The sequence below is a fragment of the Oncorhynchus masou genome, chromosome 4, assembly GCF_036934945.1.
Source record: "Oncorhynchus masou masou isolate Uvic2021 chromosome 4, UVic_Omas_1.1, whole genome shotgun sequence".
Classification (NCBI taxonomy): Eukaryota; Metazoa; Chordata; class Actinopteri; order Salmoniformes; family Salmonidae; genus Oncorhynchus; species Oncorhynchus masou.
In genome coordinates, this window is record NC_088215.1 from 6,210,917 (window position 1) to 6,234,908 (window position 23,992).

The 23,992-nt window shown below is 41.4% G+C and overlaps 1 protein-coding gene across 2 annotated transcripts in view; it reads right to left on the reverse strand.

Annotated features, from left to right (window-relative positions):
• Nucleotides 1–11,317, reverse strand: part of LOC135522224 (homeobox protein Meis1-like) — a 35,363-nt gene extending 24,046 nt beyond the window's left edge. The window contains exons 1-7 of one of the 2 annotated variants that reach the window (XM_064948303.1): nt 10,718–11,317; nt 9,079–9,299; nt 8,066–8,207; nt 7,799–7,849; nt 7,318–7,368; nt 6,611–6,757; nt 4,258–4,369 (exon numbers count right to left, since the gene is read on the reverse strand). In XM_064948303.1, coding sequence (XP_064804375.1) covers nt 4,258–4,369; nt 6,611–6,757; nt 7,318–7,368; nt 7,799–7,849; nt 8,066–8,207; nt 9,079–9,299; nt 10,718–10,729 — 736 coding nt within the window. In that variant the 5' untranslated portion in view covers nt 10,730–11,317. The remainder of the gene's footprint in view (nt 1–4,257; nt 4,370–6,610; nt 6,758–7,317; nt 7,369–7,798; nt 7,850–8,065; nt 8,208–9,078; nt 9,300–10,717) is intronic. The other variant, XM_064948293.1, reaches the window with a different exon arrangement.
• Between the last annotated feature and the right edge of the window lie 12,675 nt (nt 11,318–23,992).

Here is a 23,992-nt window from a genome sequence, read left to right on the forward strand (position 1 = left end):
TATATTTTGCATGATTAGCCAGCGATCGTGCTTTCCTGGCCTTGCTTAGCTGAATGTGTTGAGTTAGTGCATTAAAAGATAAATGTTTTCAACCAAAAGGAGAGAATTCTGCTGCAGCATCTTGGGCAAAAGACAGCAACTGATCATCATTTCTTCAGACATTCTACCCTTTTTGCACAGTTTTATCACAGCTCTGAACATATGGATCAAACTGCAGGATGCCGTAATAGAGTTACTGCTACACAGTCTTTCAGAATGTGAGGAGAAAGCTCTAAAGTTGAAATATGGATGGATCTGGGGAAAAATCTATTTCTCTCCACATTTCAAACAATTGACTCATCAACATCTTCATCCAAGAAACCTTCACATATTTATCAGAAGAGAGTGTCTGAACGAATAGGTTGAGTCTTCAATGTTCCATACAAAACACTCCCATGTACTGTACACGTGATGCACCAAACCTCCCCAGAACAAATATATAAGGATTTATGAATATACATCTCAGAAAGCTTTTAAGCCAGGGGTTGAACTCTCTGACTCACTGTACTGTGGGGTTGAACTCTCTGACTCACTGTACTGTGGGGTTGAACTCTCTGACTCACTGTACTGTGGGGTTGAACTCTCTGACTCACTGTACTGTGGATTTGATATGACCCACCCAGAGCACCATCTATCCACCCCCAAAATCCATACAGTACATCTCTAAGATATCACAGACCTAGAATGCGTCCCAAACGGCACCCTATCCCCTACATAGTGCACTACTTTTTGACCAGGGTCCATTGTGCTGCACTCTGTAAGGAATAGGGTGCCATTTGGGATGCACCCGCAGTCCAAAACCAGCCAATGATTTAATACCCAGTTTGTTCCTCTCGCTGTTTTTTTCCGCTAAAGTTCGCCTCTTATGTTTACTTAGCTCCCATCTGGCCGAGGGAGCTACACTGCTGGCCCTGGGTTCATAATCCAAGATGTCTCATTGGATGTGAATGCTCCTTCAATCTGGCCTGGTCTCAGATCGGTTTGTGCTGCCTTGCCAACTCCTATGGTCATTGTTTGGGGCACGCCGAGGGCTTTGCTAAAGACGAACTGGATGAAATGCTGGATTGAAGGTAGCCTGGCCCTGGATCACGCTGTACTGTCTTGCCAACTCTATCATAGGAGTTGACAAGACAGCACAACATATCTGGGACCAGGCTTCCTTCGATCCATTAAGTCCATTTCATTTTTAGCAAAGCCCCCACTAACTGCTAACCTCTCCACCAAATGCAATTACAAATCATGCCGTACGCAGTATTCTTGTCAAGTGCCATGTAATGAGGTTAATTTGATTTAATTCCCCCCTTTTAACAGCAACAGGCCAGGTTAGAGACAGTCAGTTAAAGCCGAGCAGAGCAGGCATATGGCAGCAACTACTGACCACATGAGTATAATATCAGTGGTGACTTCACTAGCTGGGAGGTTGACTTCGCTTAGGCTTCTCCTGCCATTACCTCCACCGCCAAAACAGAGGTGAGATTCTACTGGGACCGACAAGAGTCTGAGAAGGTGGAAATAATCATAAAAATGATGCTGAAGTCCATAAACAAGCTCTCGGCCTCGTTAGGGGGACGACGGCGGGCTCCCTCAGGCTGATTTACACTCCGCACTGCGCCGTGTTGCGCCAGCGTTCTCGAGCCCAGAGATATGCCACCGCTGGGGTGACTTTGGGCCCAACCTGCTAATGGTTTGTGACGGCTCCGAGCTTCACAGCGACAACTTGGGTAGCGGGTGGAGACGGAGACGGGGACGGGGGACACGCGCTCTGCAGTGACTAGAGCTGCACATGTCAAATCCTCCTCCTCCTCTACATCCAGCTGTGTGTGACTGTGAAGGGAGGGGGGGGGGGTTGTGTTAAAAGACGAAGGAAGGAGCAAAGCGATGTAGTGACTTGGGGAGGTCCGGAGAAAGTGGTAGTGGCAAAGGGAAGTCACCGCTACGCTCTGCTTTCCTGTCTGGCATCCAGTGGAGGAGTGAGGCCATACAAAGGAATGTGTTGCCCCTGGAAGAAAAAAAACTCTGAACATGAAGTCAACTCAGCTGTGGTTATGCAGCCTTGACCATGCACACGCCAAACCAAAGGATTCATTGCTCACCCTCGCTCTCTTTCTCTTTCTCTCTCCCTCTTCTTTCTTTTATTCCCTTTGCCCTCATTCCATTCCCACCCTTTTTTCCCCCTTCTACCGTTCAATATCGCCGCTTGCTCCTTTCTCTTCCAGCGTCAAGGTTAAGGGGCACAAAAATCCACTTGCACTTTTCACGCAAACATTGTCAAGTCAAGCTGCCAAAGCTCGGCGCTTGCAGCGGCTCCTGGCCTGCTCAATTGCTGAGCTTTCAGAAGTGTTTGCACAACATGTTATTGGCCATGGTCTGGTGCAAGGGGCCTGGGAGGAGAGAGGACCTTTCATTTTGCACCAGGCTTCCACCACTGGTAATTTCTTGCAAGACGCACTTCCCTATAGGAGCATGGTAGCCATGTGACCATTGTCCATTGACCATTGGCCAATCCAAGGGTCTGTGAAGAACGGCCTCGCTGCTCAGGCCAGGCTTGTGATAACTCCAAGCAACCATAAACAACAAAACACGGACAATGCACAAAGAAAAGATTTAGATTAATTGACTACTTGTCTTGGATGGACTTTCTCTATTGGCTACCTGCAAGCTCAAATGAACAGAAGCTAAATGTTTGACCAAACCGCAGACATCCCCATAGCGATGAACTAAGTCGTTGAAACAGTTTGCCTTCTTTGGGACATTATTTACCGGCTTTCCCTTTGTTTTCTTTCTTCCTCCTCTTTTTCCCGGCACTGACACCTCCCCTCCCTACAGGTGAGAGATAGTTTTTCTTTCTGTTAAAGTGGGAGATAACAAATCTCTCCTCAGGTATGTAAATCAGGTTTTCCTGAAAAGTCAGAAAACCATGACTATCCAGTGGTAGCTTCTCTGGTCCTCTAGGACTATCTACAAGATGCAAGGAACCAGTGTTAGGTTATCACTGGACGACATACCCCAATAGGGATCAACCAAGAATACACTTTCCAACAGAAGCTCAACCAATACGTTTCTGTCAAATACTTCCCTTGATGGAGCCACAATTCCCCAACCATCCAAATGGGGAATAAAAAGGACATTAGGGGTGTTTGTGTTTGTGTTTGTGTTCTGGGCCTTGTATTCTGGGCCTTGTGTTCTGGGTCTTGTGTTCTGGCTGTGTGACTGTATTTGTGTTTGGGAGTTAAAACACACAGATGTCCCCGAAGCAGTCCACCCGTGGCGGTGCTGAACTGAAAATGTATTCGGGAGATAACAAAACCCCTGAACGCTTGTTGCACTTGGCACACAAACAGCACTTTGCAAATGGCCCTGATAATAGGTGATACACATCTGACTGAAACTATTTGGACAGTGTGGTGGGAGTCCACAAACCAAGAGCCCTGCTCATAAAGACGGTCAATAGCAGAGGAGAGAGAGTCCCTTTTAGTCTTCTTCTCTACCTCAACCATTAGGAGCTAGCCTAGCATTGTGTGTGTGTGTGTGTGTGTGTGTGTGTGTGTGTGTGTGTGTGTGTGTGTGTGTGTGTGTGTGTGTGTGTGTGTGTGTGTGTGTGTGTGTGTGTGTGTGTGTGTGTGTGTGTGTGTGTGTGTGTGTGTGTGTGTGTGTGTGTGTGTGTGTGTGTGTGTTTGTGCGTGTGTGTGCATGTGTGTGTGTGTGTGCGTGCGTGCGTGCGTGTGTGCGTGCGTGCGTGTTGCTCTCTGTTATTACTCTTTCCCCATGTCCAAATAAAAGAGGCGCAGAGGCTGGTATATAAATCGTCGCTCAGTCGACAAGAACATAATGCGCCCTTTCTTCCAGATCCAGTCCCAGGCTGAGCTCAGCATTCACATTTTTCTGTCAACCCTCATCATTCACTCTCTCTTTCTCTGTGCTGTCTCTCTTTCTGTTCAACATTACATCCAATCCAAACTCGACAACACGTGACACTCACTCATTGGCTTGACATCGGATCCGTCCCAACACTGTCTCGCTAACCGGAAAGTACTTGATAGGCGAAAGCGATAATGGTGGATACCTTTCTAGTATTTCTACCTGTAAGTGATTCTGATCTGTCCCAAAACTCTAAAATAGCTTCCTCGTTCCTCCCACTGATATGAAAGTATACTTGAAAGACAAAAGCAATAGTGATGGACACCTATCCTGTTATCTTACCTATCAGTGAATCCTTACCTTCTTCACTGTTGTTGTCCCCACTGTGTGACGTGTGTCCCCCACTGGAGGGCCCGGGCGTCCCCGCCGAGCGAACTGATGCCGTGTCATCGTGGTCTCTGCTCCACGAGATCTGATTGGATGACATGACACCAACAATCAGCCAAGAAACTACCGTATGAATGCGATTTACCACAGAGAGTGCGTCAATTGTCTATGCGTCATGTAGAAACCAAGGGCTTTAACATGAGTTAGTCATAAAGAATAATCCACGGCCGACTGATTAAAAGAGATGTGGATGGAGACCCTCGGTACGTCGGCACGAAAGCCGCATTCTTAGTTTCCTTACATATCATATCCATATCATATGCAGTACATATCATGTGGAGGGAAAAGGAGAAACACTGTAGCCTGTAGTAAACAGCCCTGTACACACTGGCTAGCTACTCCCCTCAGTTGGCGGCGCATCGTGGCCAACTCAATGCTAACTCCAGGTCAGAATGCAAACCCTATTACTCATAATTGTTTTTGACCAGAAAATGGATAATAATAAGTCCTCTTTGGGAAGGAAAAAAATGAAAAATATATATCATGTATTACGCTGCATACCAAGAGAATGCCGTCAGGCTGTGGTAATCTAGAACATATGCTCGGAACACAAATGGTTAAAGCAGCAATGGCCAACTCCAACAAGAGGGGCTCCCAACAAAACGAGCCTGGGGGATAGAAGAGAGGGAGTGAGTACAGGACTGAAGAGATTGGTTCAGTCAGAATGGAACCGCTCCTGAGAGACCGAGGGTGGCAAGACCCGAGACACACACACACACACACACACATGTACACGAACACACACACATGCATATTCACACACACACACCGCCAACCACCTCCCACTATTCACCCATAATCAGTGTTAGGTACTCCCTATGCAGCCCCACTTGAGAAGAGAAACTAAGTGTGGGATTAAGTGTGAAAAGGGTACACTATTGGGCGAGAGGTGAGGGGACAAAGTGCCTTTAAGGTAGGGTGGGTGTCGGGCCGGTGCTGTACCATATATGGACTTATGGGTGGGAGAGTAAAGGCTGGCGGGACTGGTTATTGGGTTGACCTCCACATCCAGGGGCTACACTTGAGTGTGCTGCTTCATAGCATATGCCATTTAGCAGACACTTTTATCCAAAGCGACTTGCATGTTAGTATATGTAACCCCAGCGGGAATCGAGCCGGCGACAGGCTTTGCTGGCGCCACACTCTTACCAACTGAGCCACACAATTTGTTAAATCAAAAGCATAAATCAAGAGTGCTGATAAGACTCAGGGGACCTGCGCTCATCATTGATCGTGGTCGTGGTGTTTGATCGGTAATGAAAACACTCTGGCAGGTGGCAGCACACAGTCAAAGATGACCGTCAAAGTGCAAATCAGCAGATGTGACAGAAGTACTACTGGATGGAAGTCTCCCTATCTGATGGAAATGAGAGGACTGAAGGGAATACGTGTTCATTAGTGGACATATAGTAGTGTGATTCACACTAGAATACTGCATAGACTTGGATAGAGGATCATTTTATAATACAGAGCTTGGAACCCTGTAGTACAGTGAATGGGACACTCAGAACATCTCAACAACAGGCTGACATAGGCTAAGGAAGCCTGAGTTTGTGCTCGTTGCTTTGGTAAATTAAAGGGTTAAATGGTTAACAAGTTGCTGTGTGGCTGACATGGCACTCGGAGGAAGGGATTCCATATTCTTAAAGCCTTGCTCAAAGAGTGGGTGCAACGTGACTTGAAAACTGGCTTGGTTGCATTCACACGAAAAAGGAGCAGACTTGACTTTTCACCTCTTGTCCCTTTTTTGATCAATGGCATCTTTTTTTCAAGCACATGCAGCACAATGAACATAATTAACACATAAAAACACCATAAAATTGCATAATAACAATTTAAATGTTTCCCATAGTCCCCCAAAGCACTCATTCAAGAAGTTATATAATAAAAAGCCAAGCAACTGTTTTCTGGGATCCTTACTTCAAACACGTTTTTTCCAAAACATATTAATGTTCATGTCCGAAAAAAGATGAAACAATTTATTATGCTTTGAAATGAAATGGATTAGAAACTTTGTTCTCGTGGTCATTTTGTCAAATGTTAGGCCTACATTTGATTTTTTTTTTTAAGTCGCTTACTAATCTATATAACTAAGAGGAGGCCAACAATTTCTTAAATTATATGTTTTCCATAGGCCTATCTATTTTGATTAAACGATCTGGACAGCATAAAACGCGTGCGACATGTTCTCTGTATAGGCCTACAATTCAAATGCACTTAATAGACGACACTTGTATTAATACGCACGCAATAGGCAAGAACTTACCTGATCAAGAGGCCCAGACGATCTTGTAAAATCTTCACTGTCAGATTTATTTCCACCGTCCCTGTCGTCTATGACCAAATCAATGGGCATTTTTCCTTTCAAGCAGCTGATATATCGATGACAGAAATTATCGCATAACTCGTGTACCTGCAAACACAGGGGACAACCAAACATGTATGAAAACTGAGTGAGCACTATACCATATGGGAAAGCCCTAAGAAATCAAATGTAGATGGTGGCAATGAATGGTATGATAAAGAATAGCCTATCCCTGGCCTTGTGACAGGCCTAAGATACTATTCAAGCACATTGGCTTCAAAAATAGCAGAACTACATTACATCACATACATTTTACATTACTTGTAGAAAAATGAATGATTATTTTATTTGTCTTATTTTCTGTATATAATTGAGCGAGAACTGTAGGCTACTTTAGCAACTTGTTCTCCTCACTAATGAAAGTTGCAATACAGGCCGAACATGAGCAATATGGCGACTATTATATAAACGCCCTCGCCTAATATTCTACAAGCGCATCCATCAATGACAACATGATCAACTCCGCAACATTAACATTTACTTGGGCAACCAAATATACTACCACCACTATTACACCTCTACTACGGAGTTATAGCCTAATGTTATGCATCGTCGCAATCGATGGTGATAAAATATACCGTGCATGAGATGGGTACGAGTAAATATACCTTCTCCAGCTCGAGCAGATGAAACCGTAATACTTGAATTGCTTGTATCATCTAGAAGGAAAACGTTTACATTAAAACAATTTATTCACTATTCACATCTTGGAGCGTTATTATTATCATTACGTGCGTGTGTGTGTGTGTGTGTGTGTGTGTGTGTGTGTGTGTGTGTGTGTGTGTGTGTGTGTGTGTGTGTGTGTGTGTGTGTGTGTGTGTGTGTGTGTGTGTGTGTGTGTGTGTGTGTGTGCGTGTGTGATCATTAGGATTAAAATAATTAGCATGAACGCAAACAAACTTCATGACAAGAAAATCGTTTTGACAGATTACGAATACACGAGCGTGTATCTGCTATGACACCATTAATAACAAGGACTGTGATGAAGTCCAATTCACACTAACGTGTTGGCTACTGTAAACAATTCGTGAATGTATTCATAGGTTTGATACTGCTTCTGTGAAGGGCCTAAAGCTAGTGAGTTCTTACCAAGTTATCAATTTCTGGATTTGATGAAAATATAGGCTTCTCTGATCGAATCTGAAACAAAAGTGTTAGCAGTTCACTGTTCACTGAGTGTCATACATCATTCATAACCATGGTGTTCACATGTATAGGACCGTTTGTCGCTTACAAAGTTTCCACAATGCAAGAATGACAAAACATCTATATATGCACAACTGTTATCTACCCTAGAATATACGAATTTGAACGAATTTGAACTTCAACCAAAACAAGTAAATAGATAAGTCCAACCTGTTTTGAAAATACTGCTATATCCTCATTAAAAGACTCGGAGGAACACACGTCGCCTCCAGCGACCCCAGTTTCTCTCGGCGTGCAAGTTGCTAATTCACATTTTTCAAAAATCAGAGCTAGAAGTGGGAAAAGAGGGTGCCTAAAAGGAAGAGAGAGGACATTAACACTGTACACCGCCTTGGAAAGTTTGCGAGTCGGTATAAGCCCAAACTAAGAAAGTGGGTTACATCGACTTTCACTCACATTGCCTACTGTCTTCAGTTGTAAATTGAATAAATATTGCACTAATAAAACATTCAGAAATGTATCAGCACAATAATTGCATAAAAGTAGGCCTAGTCTTACTGCATGAAATGAGTTGGTGTATGGCATCCTCAGCTCTCGAGTGCCTTATTTAGAACACGATTCAACATTTTAGGACAACGAAATAACGCCACATTCTTCAGTGAGATTAGCTCAGGCAAAAAAAAGTACATGATGAACTTTTCAATAGAGTTTAAGACTATTAAACTTGGCCTGAAAATAGGCCTATATTATGGCACACAAATATAAACAACACTGCCTATAAATTGTTTTGAAGTATAGGCAGGGTAGTTTGAGAATGTGTTTGATGTACAATTTTTAATTCTGAGAGTTGGATTTAGAAACACTTAGGGAGTCAGATTATCTATCTCGACCACTGACTCCTGCTAAACAATAGGATACATCCAAATCGTTAATTTTGTGAACGCAAAAATAACATTATAGTTAGACTGAAAGCCGAATGCAAACATAGCCTATGCATCTTTTTCGAAAACTCAGGGGACAATGTCATAATTTAACATTTCAAAACAGATATATGTTTTAACAAGCCTATATAGCACCATGCATAATGACCGAAAACAGAAGAGGTTATAATTAGCGAGAATTTCTCAAAGCCTCCCTCTCTCTTAAACTTCCATCGCTCACATTTGTGGTGCTTGATATCCCCAATGTTTATACACTTTATATTGGCAGTAAAATAAACGTACCCGTAAATGGCATCTTTGTCTCTTTTTATAGCGTCGTTGACGGAGGAGCCCATACTGGGCGGTATGGCACTGGCGTGTGTTGAGTGCGGGTACTGGTGCGAGTGGAACTGGGGCCCGTGGTTCAGGTGAACCGCCTGCATGGAGCGCGCTGCATGAGGGTCCCCGTACATAGTCGAGGGCAGCCCTACTCCGTCCATTCCATAGTGGGGAAGGTCTTCATACTGTCAAAAGTGAAAGAAAGAGAATATTCTAAAATAATAACCAATGACACTGTTGTGCTACCTCTCCTGATTTTGAATGAAGGCCTGTGTTGATAATAGCTAAACTAAATGTAATAATGTAATAATACTGACAATAAAAACGAATTATAAAGACTAATAACAAGAAAAATCTATTAACAAAAATGGTAAAATAGCTTAAATTATGTTGTTGGCAGTCTATACTAATTATAGCAATTAAGTCTAGGCCTACTAAATTAGTATATAAAATAAGTGCTAATGTGTTAGGTACATGATGCTAATAGTAGCCTATCGTATGTTTAGTGGTAGGAATAATATTAGTGGCAATAAAAGCCTATGTTGATCGTCTAATTAAATATCAATGGAAAATGTTCATTGTTTGTGGATTAGTGTTGAATCATTAACATGTTAAAACGTTGTGAAAAAGAAGTTCACTTTTATGTGTCTACAACTTTCAAACGGTTTTGGTATGCGTAATTCTTTCAGGCGACTAGAACTACAGGGTCTTGCTTAGACAAAACAATATCACAAATGTCTACACTTTTCAGTCTGTATTCTTGCTGATATTTCAAAGAAATCAAATATTGTTCTGTTTATCTTGACAAAACTAATAGCTTAAAGAAACGTTTAAAATGACAGAGGCATTTTTAGATAGGCTAATTGTTCATGCATGGCTATACGTGGCCTATCTAAACTATTTCGAGTATATTTCGAGAACGTTTTGAAGTAATCAAATATTTGTTATTCTAAATGTTGAATTGATTTATTTGTATGTCATATATCAGATAAGAATGTATAAATATTATGAAATGTTGAAAAATACAGATATCAACAAACTAAACACAAAGCGAACATTCTTTACATAATTCGCATATCTGTAAAGACTGAAATTGCATACACACAAAACATTTGTGAATTGTCGTCCATGTTCTTGTTACCAAACCTACATAATGTTTTTTGTAATATTTGAAATTGAACACTGCCCCCCCCCCAACATTAGACACTAAACACTGCCCCCCCAACATTAAACATTAAACACTGCCCCCCCCCCAAAAAAAGACGGATGCTGCGTTTATGAAATGCAGAATATCAAAACACATGTCATAATAGTAAAAATGAATTATGTGATGAAGTTTGCAGTCTGCAGTCTATAGCTCTTTAGACAATATGAAAATGCAATTGTTTCTTCTTACTCACACACGTTCAAATGCTGAATAGTATAGGCTAGCACGTAGCAGAAGTATATTTGACAATTTATAGCTCTACCAAAGGGCCAAAACAACCTCTTATTGCATAGCTGCCTGCTTGTTTTGCCATACAAATGGAGAATTGCGCACAGTAATAAGCCACGTCTCAATTGTAGCTTTATTGCCATTGCTAAAAGTTCTGTCAATACGCACCCGTTGCGCCATCGGCCTGTCACTCTCGCCGATTCCAATCGGACTCTAAACGTCTTCTACGAGGCCAGGGCTGAGGGAAAATAAACACCTAACTCCAAATGCAAGATTAAGAATATTGTGCTCGTCTCTCCAGAGAGGATGGTTGCTAGACTGCCAGCATAAATCCAGCAATAGATAAAAACACCACAATCCAGTACAGAGCTCCTTCTCTTTCTCCTGGAGACCGTTCATAGACAAGCGACACTCGGCTACGACTTCACGCTTGAGACTGGTGTAAAATGCCCCTTACAGAAAAAAAAACATTGATACTCTAGTCTCGCTCAACAAGCAAGCTGTCAATCAATATCGAGGTTGTCAAGTTGCTTAATTAATGATGACTCGTCGCGCTCTTCCCTCACTTGGAATTCTTCAGATATTCATGTAAAGATGTTCAAAAACAGTCCCCATCGTGTCCTCGATCACTTGCAACTCCAGTGAAGGTTTTCTTTGATGCAATACCATCCAAGTGGAGATCTGAAGAAGGAGGGGTGATATTTTCTTACTTAGTTTTTCTTAAAGGAGCCGTCGACTGTCGGTCGGTGTGTTGGTGGATCCCGATGTGCAGTGCGAATGCCGTGCTTGGGTCTCCAAATGCGCGCGCGTGTGTGTGTGTGTTGTTGCAGGGCGCATAACGCAGAGAGGGTAGCTTTGACCAATTTGTGCAAACCCGGAAGTAGTGGTGGCCATAACTGGTCACGTATTGGAATGGGCCACATCAAGTGGAGAACCAGGTGGGGGCGTTTGATAACTGTAAAAATAGTAGATATTCAATCGCAGATATTCAATCGCAGATAGGGGTTGCATTATCTGGTGCTCAACTGGAAGTTTTGCTGTGGCAATAACGAGCACGCCTTAGGTTATTTAAATAATACATAGAAATATTAACAAAATATAGGCTATAAATAAGCAAATAACTGGCCATGAATAGAAACAGCTGTCCATTTTCCCCAAAAAATAAAAGTAGTCTAACAAATAAGCTATTCACTTATTTTTTTTTCTCAGGTTTATAATGACACTCTAAAACATTTATTTTATTGGAGGTTGTGTGTCAGAATTTGAAACAACTTCGCATAATTGATTGACAGACCTTCTGTCCAATATGACAGTAGAAGTGGGAAGAGAATGGGCGCAATTAAGCGTACATCAAGCCACAGGCCTCTGTTCTCCAATACAAACATTGATGGTTTGGTGCTTTGGGGACATGGACAGCATTGTGTAATGAGAGCTTGCAAATAGATGACTGTACTTGTAAGTGTCAAAAGACAGTCACTGAACTACAGCCTATCAAGTTCAATAACTAAAGTTCCCTCACCGACCGTGCATAAAATTAAGAATGTCTTTATTCACTGTACGTTGTAGTCTGTAAACCCTTTGACGTTTGCGTAGGGAACCAACAGAGTATTAATGTTATCGGGTCAACTTTAAATGAAGATTGGAGGAGCAGTGATTTAAATATGGCATGAAAGCCGTATAGAGTTTGTCCAACGTGTTATCCAAAGACGCATAGCCTTGCCAAGATTCAAACTGGGAGGCTGGTCGGTGGTTGCCTTCAAAATACGGTAGCTTTACCCAGAGAGAGTGGCTACCTTGTCCATAGAAAATTAATTTGGCCTTATCTCTCTCGAGGATTTACCTATGAGTAGATGGAATCTTAACAACCTCTTAAATACTTGGAATATGTGAAGTTAAGAACATATCTCATTCATTTTAAATTAATTAGATACCTCGACGGTAGGATATTAAAGCTATTTTCAGATTATAAAATATATTTGATGAAGTGAAGCATAGCTGCAGGACGTGCAGGCAGGAAAAACCGCTTTGAAACCAAACTTTTGATTTATTCTGTAATTGGTTGCATGAAGAAGCTATCCAATTATGTCCTTATAATGACATATATTTCTTGAAGGTACTATTATTCATGTATTTTTCTGCCTATCTTCGACTAAACTCTGGAAGTTATGGAAGGACTTGAAGGAGCCTAAACCAAAAGTGTAAGAAAGGTAATTAACGTTTATCTGTGTCTGTAGGCTACTTTTACAGCTTTTATTAACACTCCTAGCATGTTTTGATATAAGATTTACTCAGACCACAATCGGCAGTGTTATTCATGTCTAGTTAAATAAAGGTTAAATAATATATATATATATATATATATATATATATATATATATATATATATATATATGTATATATAATAATTTCATGTCTAGGCTAACCAAAACGTGAATTAACTCATTTGGAAGACCCACATTTGTATTGTGGTCAAGAAAAACACATGGCTGTAGACACTGTAAATTCACATCATTTACAGTAGACCGCATTTGACCGTTTGTTTTAAGAATCTATATCTCGGAATAGCTCATCAAATGTTTGTTGAACAAACTCAAATTTTCTGTTGAGTGACCAGATTTTCTTTTGAAAACCATTCAAATGTTTTTACACACAGGCCAAAATGAACTTACATTTCACAGAAAACGCAAAAGTAGCTTATGAAATAGCCTTTCACAGCTGAAAGTAAGTACGGGAAGAAATATTTAACAGGAACTGGTATCTTCCCCTTATACAATTACTCCATTCTTAATAATGTTATAGAAACTGTTACTATCAAATGAAGCAATCTGTTACATCACAGGTCTAGCTGATTTAGGCATGCATAACCTACCATGAAATATATTCTACGACCAAAAGATGGGTGAACAAGTTCTCACTGTTTTTCACTGATGCTGTTTGGGTATCAGTTTGTTTGGTCGTTTACTGGACCATTTGCGCCATCTAGAGTCTTAGGCAAGTGCAAGTTCAACTAAGATGTGTGTTGAGTTGTGGCATATATATACAGTTGAAGTCGGAAGTTTACATACACCTTAGCCAAATAGATTTAAACTCAGTTTTTCACTATTCCTGACATTTAATCCTAGTTAAAAATGTCTTAGGTCAGTTAGGATCACCACTTTATTTTAAGAATGTGAAATGTCAGAACAATAGTAGAGAGAATGATTTATTTCAGCTTTTATTTCTTTCATCACATTCCCAGTGGGTCAGAAGTTTACATACACTCAATTAGTATTTGGTACCATTGCCTTTAAATTGTTTAACTTGGTTGAAATGTTTCGGGTAGCCTTCCACAAGCTTCACATACTAAGTTGGATGAATTTTGACCCATTCCACCTGACAGAGCTGGTGTAACTTGAGTCAGGTTTGTAGGCCTCCTTGCTCGCACACGCTTTTTCAGCTCTGCCCAGACATTTTCTATAGGATTGAGGTCAGGGCTTTGTGATGGTCACTCCAATACCTTGACTTTGTTGTCCTTAAGCCATTTTTCCACAACTTTGGAAATATTCTTGGGGTCATTGTCCATTTGGAAGACCCATTTGCAACAACGCTTTAACTTAACAGATGTCTTGAGATGCTGCTTCAATATTTCCACATAATTCTCCTCCTCAGGATGCCATATATATTGTGAAGTGCACCAGTCCCTCCTGCAGCAAAGCACCCCCACTACATGCTGCTGCCACCCCCGTGCTTCACAGTTGGGATGGTGTTCATCGGCTTGCAAGCATCCCCCTTTTTCCTCCAAACATAATGATGGTCATTATGGCCAAACAGTTCTATTTTTGTTTCATTAGACCAGATTACATTTCTCCAAAAAGTACGATCTTTGTCCCCATGTGTCACGTGCTGATCATAGAAAGCCTGTATTTTCTATGGTAGAGTCGGTCAGGGCGTGACTAGTGGTTTTAGTCTAGTTTATTTTTCTATGTGGGGTTCTAGGTTTATTTTCTATGGGGTTTGTGTATGATTCAGATTATTGCCCGTAGCATTTCTTTAGTCACGGTTTGTTGTTTGTTTTTGCTAAATTTCACTATTAAAATATTATGTGGAACTCAACATACGCTGCGCCTTGGTCCGACATTCATTATAACGAACGTGACACCATGTGCAGTTGCAAACCGTAGTCTAGCTTTTTTATGGCGGTTTTGGAGCAGTGGCTTCTTCCTTGTTGAGCGGTCTTTCAGGTTATGTCGATATAGGACCCGTTTTTCTGTGGATATAGATACTTTGTACCTGTTTCCTCCAGCATCTTCACAACGTCCTTTACTGTTATGGGATTGATTTGCACTTTTCGCACCAAAGTACGCTCATCTCCAGGAGACAGAACGTGTCTCCTTCCTGGGCGGTATAACTGCTGCGTGGTGTGTTATACCTGGGCGGTATAACGGCTGCGTGGTGTTTATACTTGCGTACTATTGTTTGTACAGATGAACGTGGTATCTTCAGAAGTTTGGAAATTTCTCCCAAGGATGAACCAGACTTGTGGAGGTCTACAATTTTATGTTTCTGAGGTCTTGGCTGATTTATTTTGATTTTTCCTATGATGTCAAGAAAATAGGCACTGTGTTTGAAGGTAAGCCTTGAAATACATCTACAGGTATACCTCCAATTGACTCAAATTATGTAAATTAGCCTATCAAAAGCTTCTAAAGTCATGACATTTTCTGGAATTTTCCAAGCTGTTTTAAAGGTACTGTCAACTTAGTGTATGTCAACTTCTGACCCACTGGAATTGTGATAGAATTCACTGCAAGTGAAATAATCTGTCTGTAAACAATTGTTGGAAAAATGACTTGTGTAATGCACAAAGTAAATGTCCTAACCGACTTGCCAAAACTATAATTTGTGAACAAGAAATTTGCGGAGTGGTTGGAAAAACGAGTTTTAATGACGCCAACCTAAGTGTATGTAAACTTCTGACTTCAACTGTATTTGCTTTCACCATGTACAGCTGCTGTGTAACTACAGAAGCTTTTACATGGCATAAGAGCAACTTGTAAAGTGTTTTTGGGGACCCATCAAAACTGTTAAACTTTCCTCCTTCCTAAAGTTAGCATACTACAGTAAGAATGTCCCTGTTTTATGAGCTATGCATTTTATACATGCATGAATTCCATTTTACCACAGCATATCCTATCTCTGGTCCAAAATAATAATTTCAACAAATGGTAGGTATTGTTCTTGTCTCTGAACATTTGAAATAAAAATATTATTTCATCATACATAGATAGTCAAGACCTAAACTGAACAATTTTCACATTGACTGTTCTCAATCAAAGTTGTGAACAAAACTGCATCATCAGAGCTGAATACAGGTGGCCTCAAGCAACACATGGTATCTGTTTCATTCTGCAATATGTCACACTAGTATTCATTTATGGAGACAGATAAGTGCCAAAATCATGTACATAAATGATCAGAATACACAATCCTCAAATGTACATCATTCACAATCCACAGACAGATACAATTTGCCTTGTACTCATGCAGTATTATTTATGTCCTTGACTTTACATCCTCCACCCCCCACCTCCATCCAAAAATGAGCCCCAAGGGGTGGATAATGACAGTTGGGATATTCTGGTGACAAGGTGGGTGAGTTTGCAGTGTTGTTATTATTACAACATGGGGATTTGTTCCAAATAGCACCCTATTGTCTATGTAGTGCACTACCTTTTACCAGATCCCTATGGTCAAAAGTAGTGCACTACATAGGGAATAGTGGTGCCATTTTGGACGCAAGCCGTGGGACAATTCCGATTGCCCTGGAATGTGAAAAGAGTGAGTTAAGGGCCACAGAAAAAGGTCACAGCCACAATTATCTCTGGCCTTGGCCTGACAGGGACAGCTGAGCAGGCCTGGTATTCTTCCTGTTGTCGTTTGCTGTTGCTGTTTTGGGGGCCAAATGGACAATGTTTCTTTACCCCCATGGGCTGACTTGGTAGCTATTCTCGTACTTTTAAAGAATCATAAAAATGTGTAAAGATACGAATAGGCTACCAGGAGAAGGCTTCTGCTGAGGATAAACCTGAATGGGGACAGTTTGAGCATATATTCTTATGAAACATCGCGTGCACACACAGACAAATACACCCATACATATAGTGCCTTCAGAAAGTATTCACACCCCATGACTTTTTCCACATTTTGTTGTGTTGCAAAGTGGGATTAAAAATGATTGAATTGTCATTGTGTCAACAATCTACACAAAATACTCTGTAATGTCAAAGTGGAAGAATATTCTAACATTTGAAAAAAATAAAACACTGAGTTAGCAAAACATTAAGGACAGCTGCTCATTCCTTGACATAGCTTTCACCTGGTCATTCTATCATCCCTCATCACCTGTTAAATCCACTTCAATCTGTGTAGATGAAGGGGAGGAGACAGGTTAAAGATGGATTTTAAGCATTGAGACAATTGAGACACCAAATATGTATGTGTGCCATTCGGAAGGTGAATGGGCAAGACAAAATATTTAAGTGCTTTTGAACAGGGTATGGTAGTAGATGTCAGGCGCACCGGTTTGAGTGTTGCTGCTGGGGTTTTCACGTTTAACAGTTTTCCGTGTGTATCAGGAATGGTCCACCAACCAAAGGACATCCAGCCAACTTGGCACAACTGTGGGAAGGATTGGAGTCAACATGGGCCAGCATCCCTGTGGAATGCTTTCGACTCCTTGTAGAGGCTGTTCTACGGACCAAAGGTGGTGCAACTAAATATTAGGAAGGTGTTCCTTATGTTTTGTGCACTCAGTGTATATCTTGATTAGAATAGTGTTCAGCTCCCTGAGTCAATACAGGTTAGAAACACCTTTGGCAGTGATTTTAAAGCTGAGTCTTTCTGGGTAAGTCTGAAAGAGCTTTTCCACACCTGGATTGTGCCACGTTTACCCATTATTCTTTTCAAGCTCTGTCAAATGGTTTGTTGATCATTGCTAGACAACCATTTTCAGGTTTTGTCATAGAGTTTTAAGCAGATTTACAGTGCATTCGGAAATTATTCAGACCCCTTGACTTTTTCAACATTTTTCCTTATTCGAAAATGTATTAAATTGTTTTTTTCCCCCCCTCGTCAATCAACACAAAATATCCGATAATGACAAAGCAAAAACAGGTTTTTAGAAATTTTAGCAAATAATAAATACAAAAAAATTGAAATATCACATTTACATAAATATTCAGATCCTTTACTCAGTACTTTGTTGAAGCACCTCTGACTGAGCCACTCAAAGACATTCAGAGACTTGGCCCGAAGCCATTCCTGCATTGTCTTGGCTGTGTGCTTAGGGTTGTTGTCCTGTTGGAAGGTGACCCTATGCCCCAGTGAGGTCCTAAGCACTCTGGAGCAGGTTTTCATCAATGATCTCTCTGTACTTTGCTCTGTTCATCTTTCCCTCGATCCTGACTAGTCTTCCAGTCACTGCCACTGAAAAATATCCCCACAGCATGATGCTGCCACCACCATGCTTCACCGTAGGCATGGTGCCAGGTTTTATCCAGACGCAACGCTTGGCATTCAGACCAAAGAGTTTAATCTTGGTTTCATCAGACCAGAGAATCTTTTATGTGCCTTTTTGGCAAACACCAAGAGGGCTGTCATGTGCCTTTTACTGAGGAGTGGCTTCCATCTGGCCACTCTACCATAAAGACCTGATTGGTGGAGTGTTGCAGAGATGGTTGTCCTTCTGGAAGGTTCTCCCATCTCCACAGAGAAACTCGAGCTCTGTTAGTTACCATCGGGTTCTTGGTCACCTCCCTAAATCAAGTCCCTTCTCCCCTGATTGCTCAGTTTGGCCGGGCTGCCAGCTCTAGAAAGAGTCTAGGTGGTTCCGAATTTCTTCCATTTAAGAAGGATGGAGGCCAATGTGTTCTGGCTGATCTTCAATGCTGCAGACATTTATTGTTACTCTACCCCAGATCTGTGCCTCGACACAATCCTGTCTCGGACCTCTACAGACAATTCCTTCGACCTCATGGCTTGGTTTTTGCTCTGACATGCACTGTCAACTGTGTATATAAACAGGTGTGTGCCTTTCCAAATCATGTCCAATCAGTTGAATTTACCACAGGTGGACTCCAATCAAGTTGTAGAAACATCTCAAGGATGATCAGTGGAAACACAATGCACCTGAACTCAATTTTGAGTCTCATAGTGAAGGGTCTGAATACTTATGTAAATAAGGTGTTTCTGTTTTTTTATTTGTAATAAATGTGCAAAAATGTCTAAACCTGTTTTCACTTTGCCATTATATGGTATTTGGTGTAGATTGATGAGGAATTTGTTTTATTTAATTGATTTTAGAATAAGACTCCACTCTGCATCCCTCATGACCCGAGCCTGAGAGTCTAGGTGGTACCATAAACCTGGCTCCCAAACTCTCCTTGACCTGAGTGACCTGTGCCCTGATATGTTGCTAGGGAAGTTACTAGGGGGCCGGACATCTGCCCATCCTCTTGACGAGACAGGGCAGCACAATATTATCAGTATCCCTCAAACAGTGGCAGAGAGCAACATCTGTCTCTGCCCATCAACAACTGGACTCAGTCATACTGTATCTCTGGACTGGTGGGATGGTGAGTTGTGTAACATATTGTTCTTAATAGTTTGTTGTTGTTGCATTATGTATGCTGCCTCTGTATATCTTGTAACCTGTAAACGTGTTCAGGGATTATTTATATATATATACAGTGGGGAGAACAAGTATTTGATACACTGCCAATTTTGGAAGTTTTCCTACTTACAAAGCATGTAGAGGTCTGTCATTTTTATCATAGGTACACTTCAACTGTGAGAGACGGAATCTAAAACAAAAATCCAGAAAATCACATTGTATGATTTTTAAGTAATTAATTTGCATTTTATTGCATGACGTGCTTTATTGCTTTATTCCCCTTTAACCGGGGCGGCATCAGTCACAATCCAGTTAAATACACAGACCCGGGTCACTCTCTTTCAAGGTCCTTTGTCTCGCCGGATTTGTGACTTTGCTGACACCACTACAGCACGGCGGCCCACCTAGACCACACAGGGTACTTTCCACACTGCCCACCTGCGGTCCAGTGGAGTATGACCCCGGGTTATCCAGTGGATTGCTACCATGTGGATTATACCCCCTCTCTGGAGCCTATGAGAGCCCCACGCCTGCTGACGATGCAGCATGGACCCTGTGGCCCTTCTCCTCCATCTACACGATACTATTCAGCACCAGATGGGGCCACAACCCCAGCAACCCAATGTCTGGATTGTTCTTCTACATTGGAGCCCCAGGGAGTTACAGCGTTGTGGGCATCGCTGCATATGTCATGACTATAGGAAGCTCGTTTTGCCCGACTTGAGCAGAATATACAGTATTTTTCGCATTCTACAACAGAGGACCAGATCCCAGGCTTCCTCCTATCAGGGGAGCCCTCTCCAGCAGGTTGCAGTGGAGAACATGGGACAGTCATGGTGGACAGTGGCAAGAAGTTGTCTCTTCGGCCCTGGCACCGTTGCCAGGTGTGACTGTGACCATCGAATTGCCTCTCCAACCTGAGCACCGGTGTCAGGACAGGGACACGTCATGTCCTCGCTATGCTGCCTCTGTATATCTTGTAACCTGCAAACATGTTCAGGGATTATATGTAATTTATACAGTCCTTAATGACTGTTATTACCCCTCTTGTGAGGTCATATGTACAACATATTCATTGCCTTTCAATTCCTTCGACAGAACGACTAGTATTCCACTACCTCTCCCACTTTTCATCCCTATGTTCATCTTCCTCAGTGTGTTTAAATAAAGTTCCTGTATATGTGAACTCTTGGGCTGCTTTATTCCCCTTTAACCAGAGGCAGCGTCAGTGAATTGCAAAACCAGTAAAAAACGTAGAGCCCGGTCAAGGGGTGACAATACTTTCTGAAGGCCCTGTACAGACACACATGCATACACACACATACAGTGGGCCAAAAAGGTATTTAGTCAGCCACCAATTGTGCAAGTTCTCCCACTTAAAAAGATGAGAGAGGCCTGTAATTTTCATCGTAGGTACACTTCAACTATGACAGATGAAATGAGAAGAAAAAAATCCAGAAAATCACATTGTGGGATTTTTAATGAATTAATTTGCAAATTATGGTGTGAAAAAAGTATTTGGTCACCTACAAACAAGCGATTTCTCGCTCTCTAACTTCTTCTTTAAGAGGCTCCTCTGTCCTCTACTCGTTTCCTGTATTAAATGGCACCTGTTTGAACTTGTTATCAGTATAAAAGACACCTGTCCACAACCTCAAACAGTCACACTCCAAACTCCACTATGGCCAAGACCAAAGAGCTGTCAGAGGACACCAGAAACAAAATTGTAGACCTGCACCAGGCTGGGAAGACTGAATCTGCAATAGGTAAGCAGCTTGGTTTGAAGAAATCAACTGTGGGAGCAATTATTAGGAAATGGAAGACATACAAGACCACTGATAATCTCCCTCGCAAGATCTCACCCTGTGGGGTCAAAATGATCACAAGAACGGTGAGCAAAAAATCCCAGAATAACACGGGGGGACCTAGTGAATGACCTGCAGAAAGCTGGGACCAAAGTAACAAAGACTACCATCAGCAAGGGCATTGAAGATGAAACGTGGCTGGGTCTTTCAGCATGACAATGATCCCAAACACACTGCCCGGGCAACGAAGGAGTGGTTTCGTAAGAAGCATTCCAAGGTCCTGGAGTGGCCTAGCCAGTCTCCAGATCTCAATCCCATAGAAAATCTTTGGAGGGAGTTGAAAGTCCGTGTTGCCCAGCAACAGCCCCAAAACATCACTGCTCTAGAGGAGATCTGCATGGAGGAATGGGGCAAAAAACCAGCAACAGTGTGTGAAAGCCTTGTGAAGACTTACATAAAACGTTTGACCTCTGTCATTGCCAACAAAGAGTATATAACAAAGTATTGAGATTAACTTTAGTTATTGACCACTTATTTTCCACCATAATTTGCAAATAAATTCATTAAAAATCCTACAATGTGATTTTCTGGATTTTCTTCTTCTCATTTTGTCTGTCATAGTTGAAGTGTACCTATGATGAAAATTACAGGCCTCTCTCATCTTTTTAAGTGGGAGAACTTGCACAATTGGTGGCTGACTAAATACTTTTTTGCCCCACTGTACTTGCCATATTGCTGTGACAAGTGACAAGGGAGTAGGGCACTTGGGTCAATTATTCAAATGGTTTGATTTGGTTTAATATACCTCGGGAAATGCTAAATGTATTACCATAATGCAAAAGTCTATCTAATCATCTCAGATTTACTTCCTTGAGTGCCTAGGGCTAGGGGTTGTTTTGGGATTCTGAAGAGCATGGCTACATTCCGAATCTCTGCTCGTGCACTCGTTCACTCCCCCTCATACATTTAAAAGCATTGGATTGGTGCAAGCGTGACTGGAGAGTGTTTCCAACATTTTCCTCACAGCAGTCCATTATTTTTTTAAATCTATGAGTGCCCACATGAGAAAATACTATAGTAACCTATGATATAAATACTATAGTTTTCACTGTAGTGTTTTTGCTAACTTTACTGTAGTATTGACTGTAGTGTTGCGGACACGATTGCAGTACACTGTAGTATTTACAGTTTACTTATGCAAAAAGGCCCGAGGAGGTGTGGTATATGGCCAATATACCATGACTAAGGGCTGTTCTAAAACATTACACAACATGGAGTGCCTGGATACAGCCCTTAGCTGTGGTATATTTTCCATATACCCCAAAACCGTGAGGGGCCTTATTGCTATTATAAACTGGTTACCAAACATAATTAGACCAGTAAAAAGTGTTTTTAAAAAAATGGTATACCCATGGTATACAGTCTGATATACCCCGGCTTTCAGCCAATCAGCATTTATGGCTCGAACCACCTGGTTTGTAATAGAAAATAAATACTGTAGTAAAAAAAAGTGTAATATATATATATATATAGTAATTACTGTAGTGTTTTTGAAGACTATTATTTACTGTAATATTTTGAAATGATAGTTCAGAGCTTCTGCTATTTTCTGTAATCTGTAGGGAACACAATATATGCTCTATACTTGGCATGTAGGTTTCTTGCTTATGGGTGGCACAAATTGGGATATGGGACAGGGTATTTGCTGGTGGGAAAGGAGGACAGGCTCATGGGAATGGCTGGAATGGAATAAAAGAAACGGAGTCATTAAACGTGGTTTCCATATGTTTCATGTGTTTGATACAGTTCCATTTATTCCATTCCAGCCATTACAATGAGACCGTCCTCCTATAGCTGGTATATGCACATTAAATACTGTAGTATGTACTTTAGTAATGACTGTAGTGTTTTTGCAGACTAGTGTTTTTGTGGACATTACTTTGGAATTTACTGTACAGTTTTTGCAGTCTGTAGTATTTACTATAGTATTCTACAGTACACTACAAAATTCTATAGTAAGTACTACACATGATTGAGGGATACTACAATGCGTAGTATTCTACAGTTTTCTACAGAATTCTATAGTAAGTACCGTAGTATAGTACACTAGTATGTTACACTTCGGGAGAAGGGTAGAGAATCTGAATGTTGCCAGCACTAACCATTGATTGAAGCATCCAACAGACTGGCTCCCTCTACTGAATTGTGCCATAACATGCAATTTGCTGTGGTATTGTAAATCATTTTTATAGCCCTCACTTTGTTTGTGTTATCAGTTTTTTTTAAACTGAATAATATAATTTACAGAAATATATAAAGCAAAGTGGTGTATAACAAAACATATGTTCTAGCTACGTTGATGTCAAACTAAAAGTATTACTAATAACATGTGACACAAGGCAATAATGTTAAAGTACAATGCAAGAGTAGCATACCATGCAAGGTCATTTTGCACAAATGTAATATATCGGATCTAAATTGCAGTGGTGTAAAGTACTCACTAAACACAAATACTGCATTTGTAAATAATGTCTGAGTGTGCCCCTGTCTGTCCGTAAATAAAAAGGAAAACCTGCCATCTGGTTTGATTAATATAAGGAATTTGATGTATAGCAATTACATTTTTTACTTTTACCCTCGTTAAACTGACTATCCTACCGATCCTTGACTTCAGCGATGTCATTTCCAAAATAGCCTCCAACACCTTACTCAGCAAATTGGATGCAGTCTATCACAGTGCCATCCGTTTTGTCACCAAAGCCCCATATACTACCCACCATTGTGACCTGTATGCTCTCGTTGGCTGGCCCTCGCTTCATATTCGTCATCAAACCCACTGGCTCCAGGTCATCTATAAGTCTTTGCTAGGTAAAGCCCCACCTTATCTCAGCTCACTGGTCACCATAGCAGCACCCACCCGTAGCACGCCCTCCGGCAGGTGTATTTCACTGGTCACCCCCAAAGCCAATTCCTTCTTCGGCCACCTTT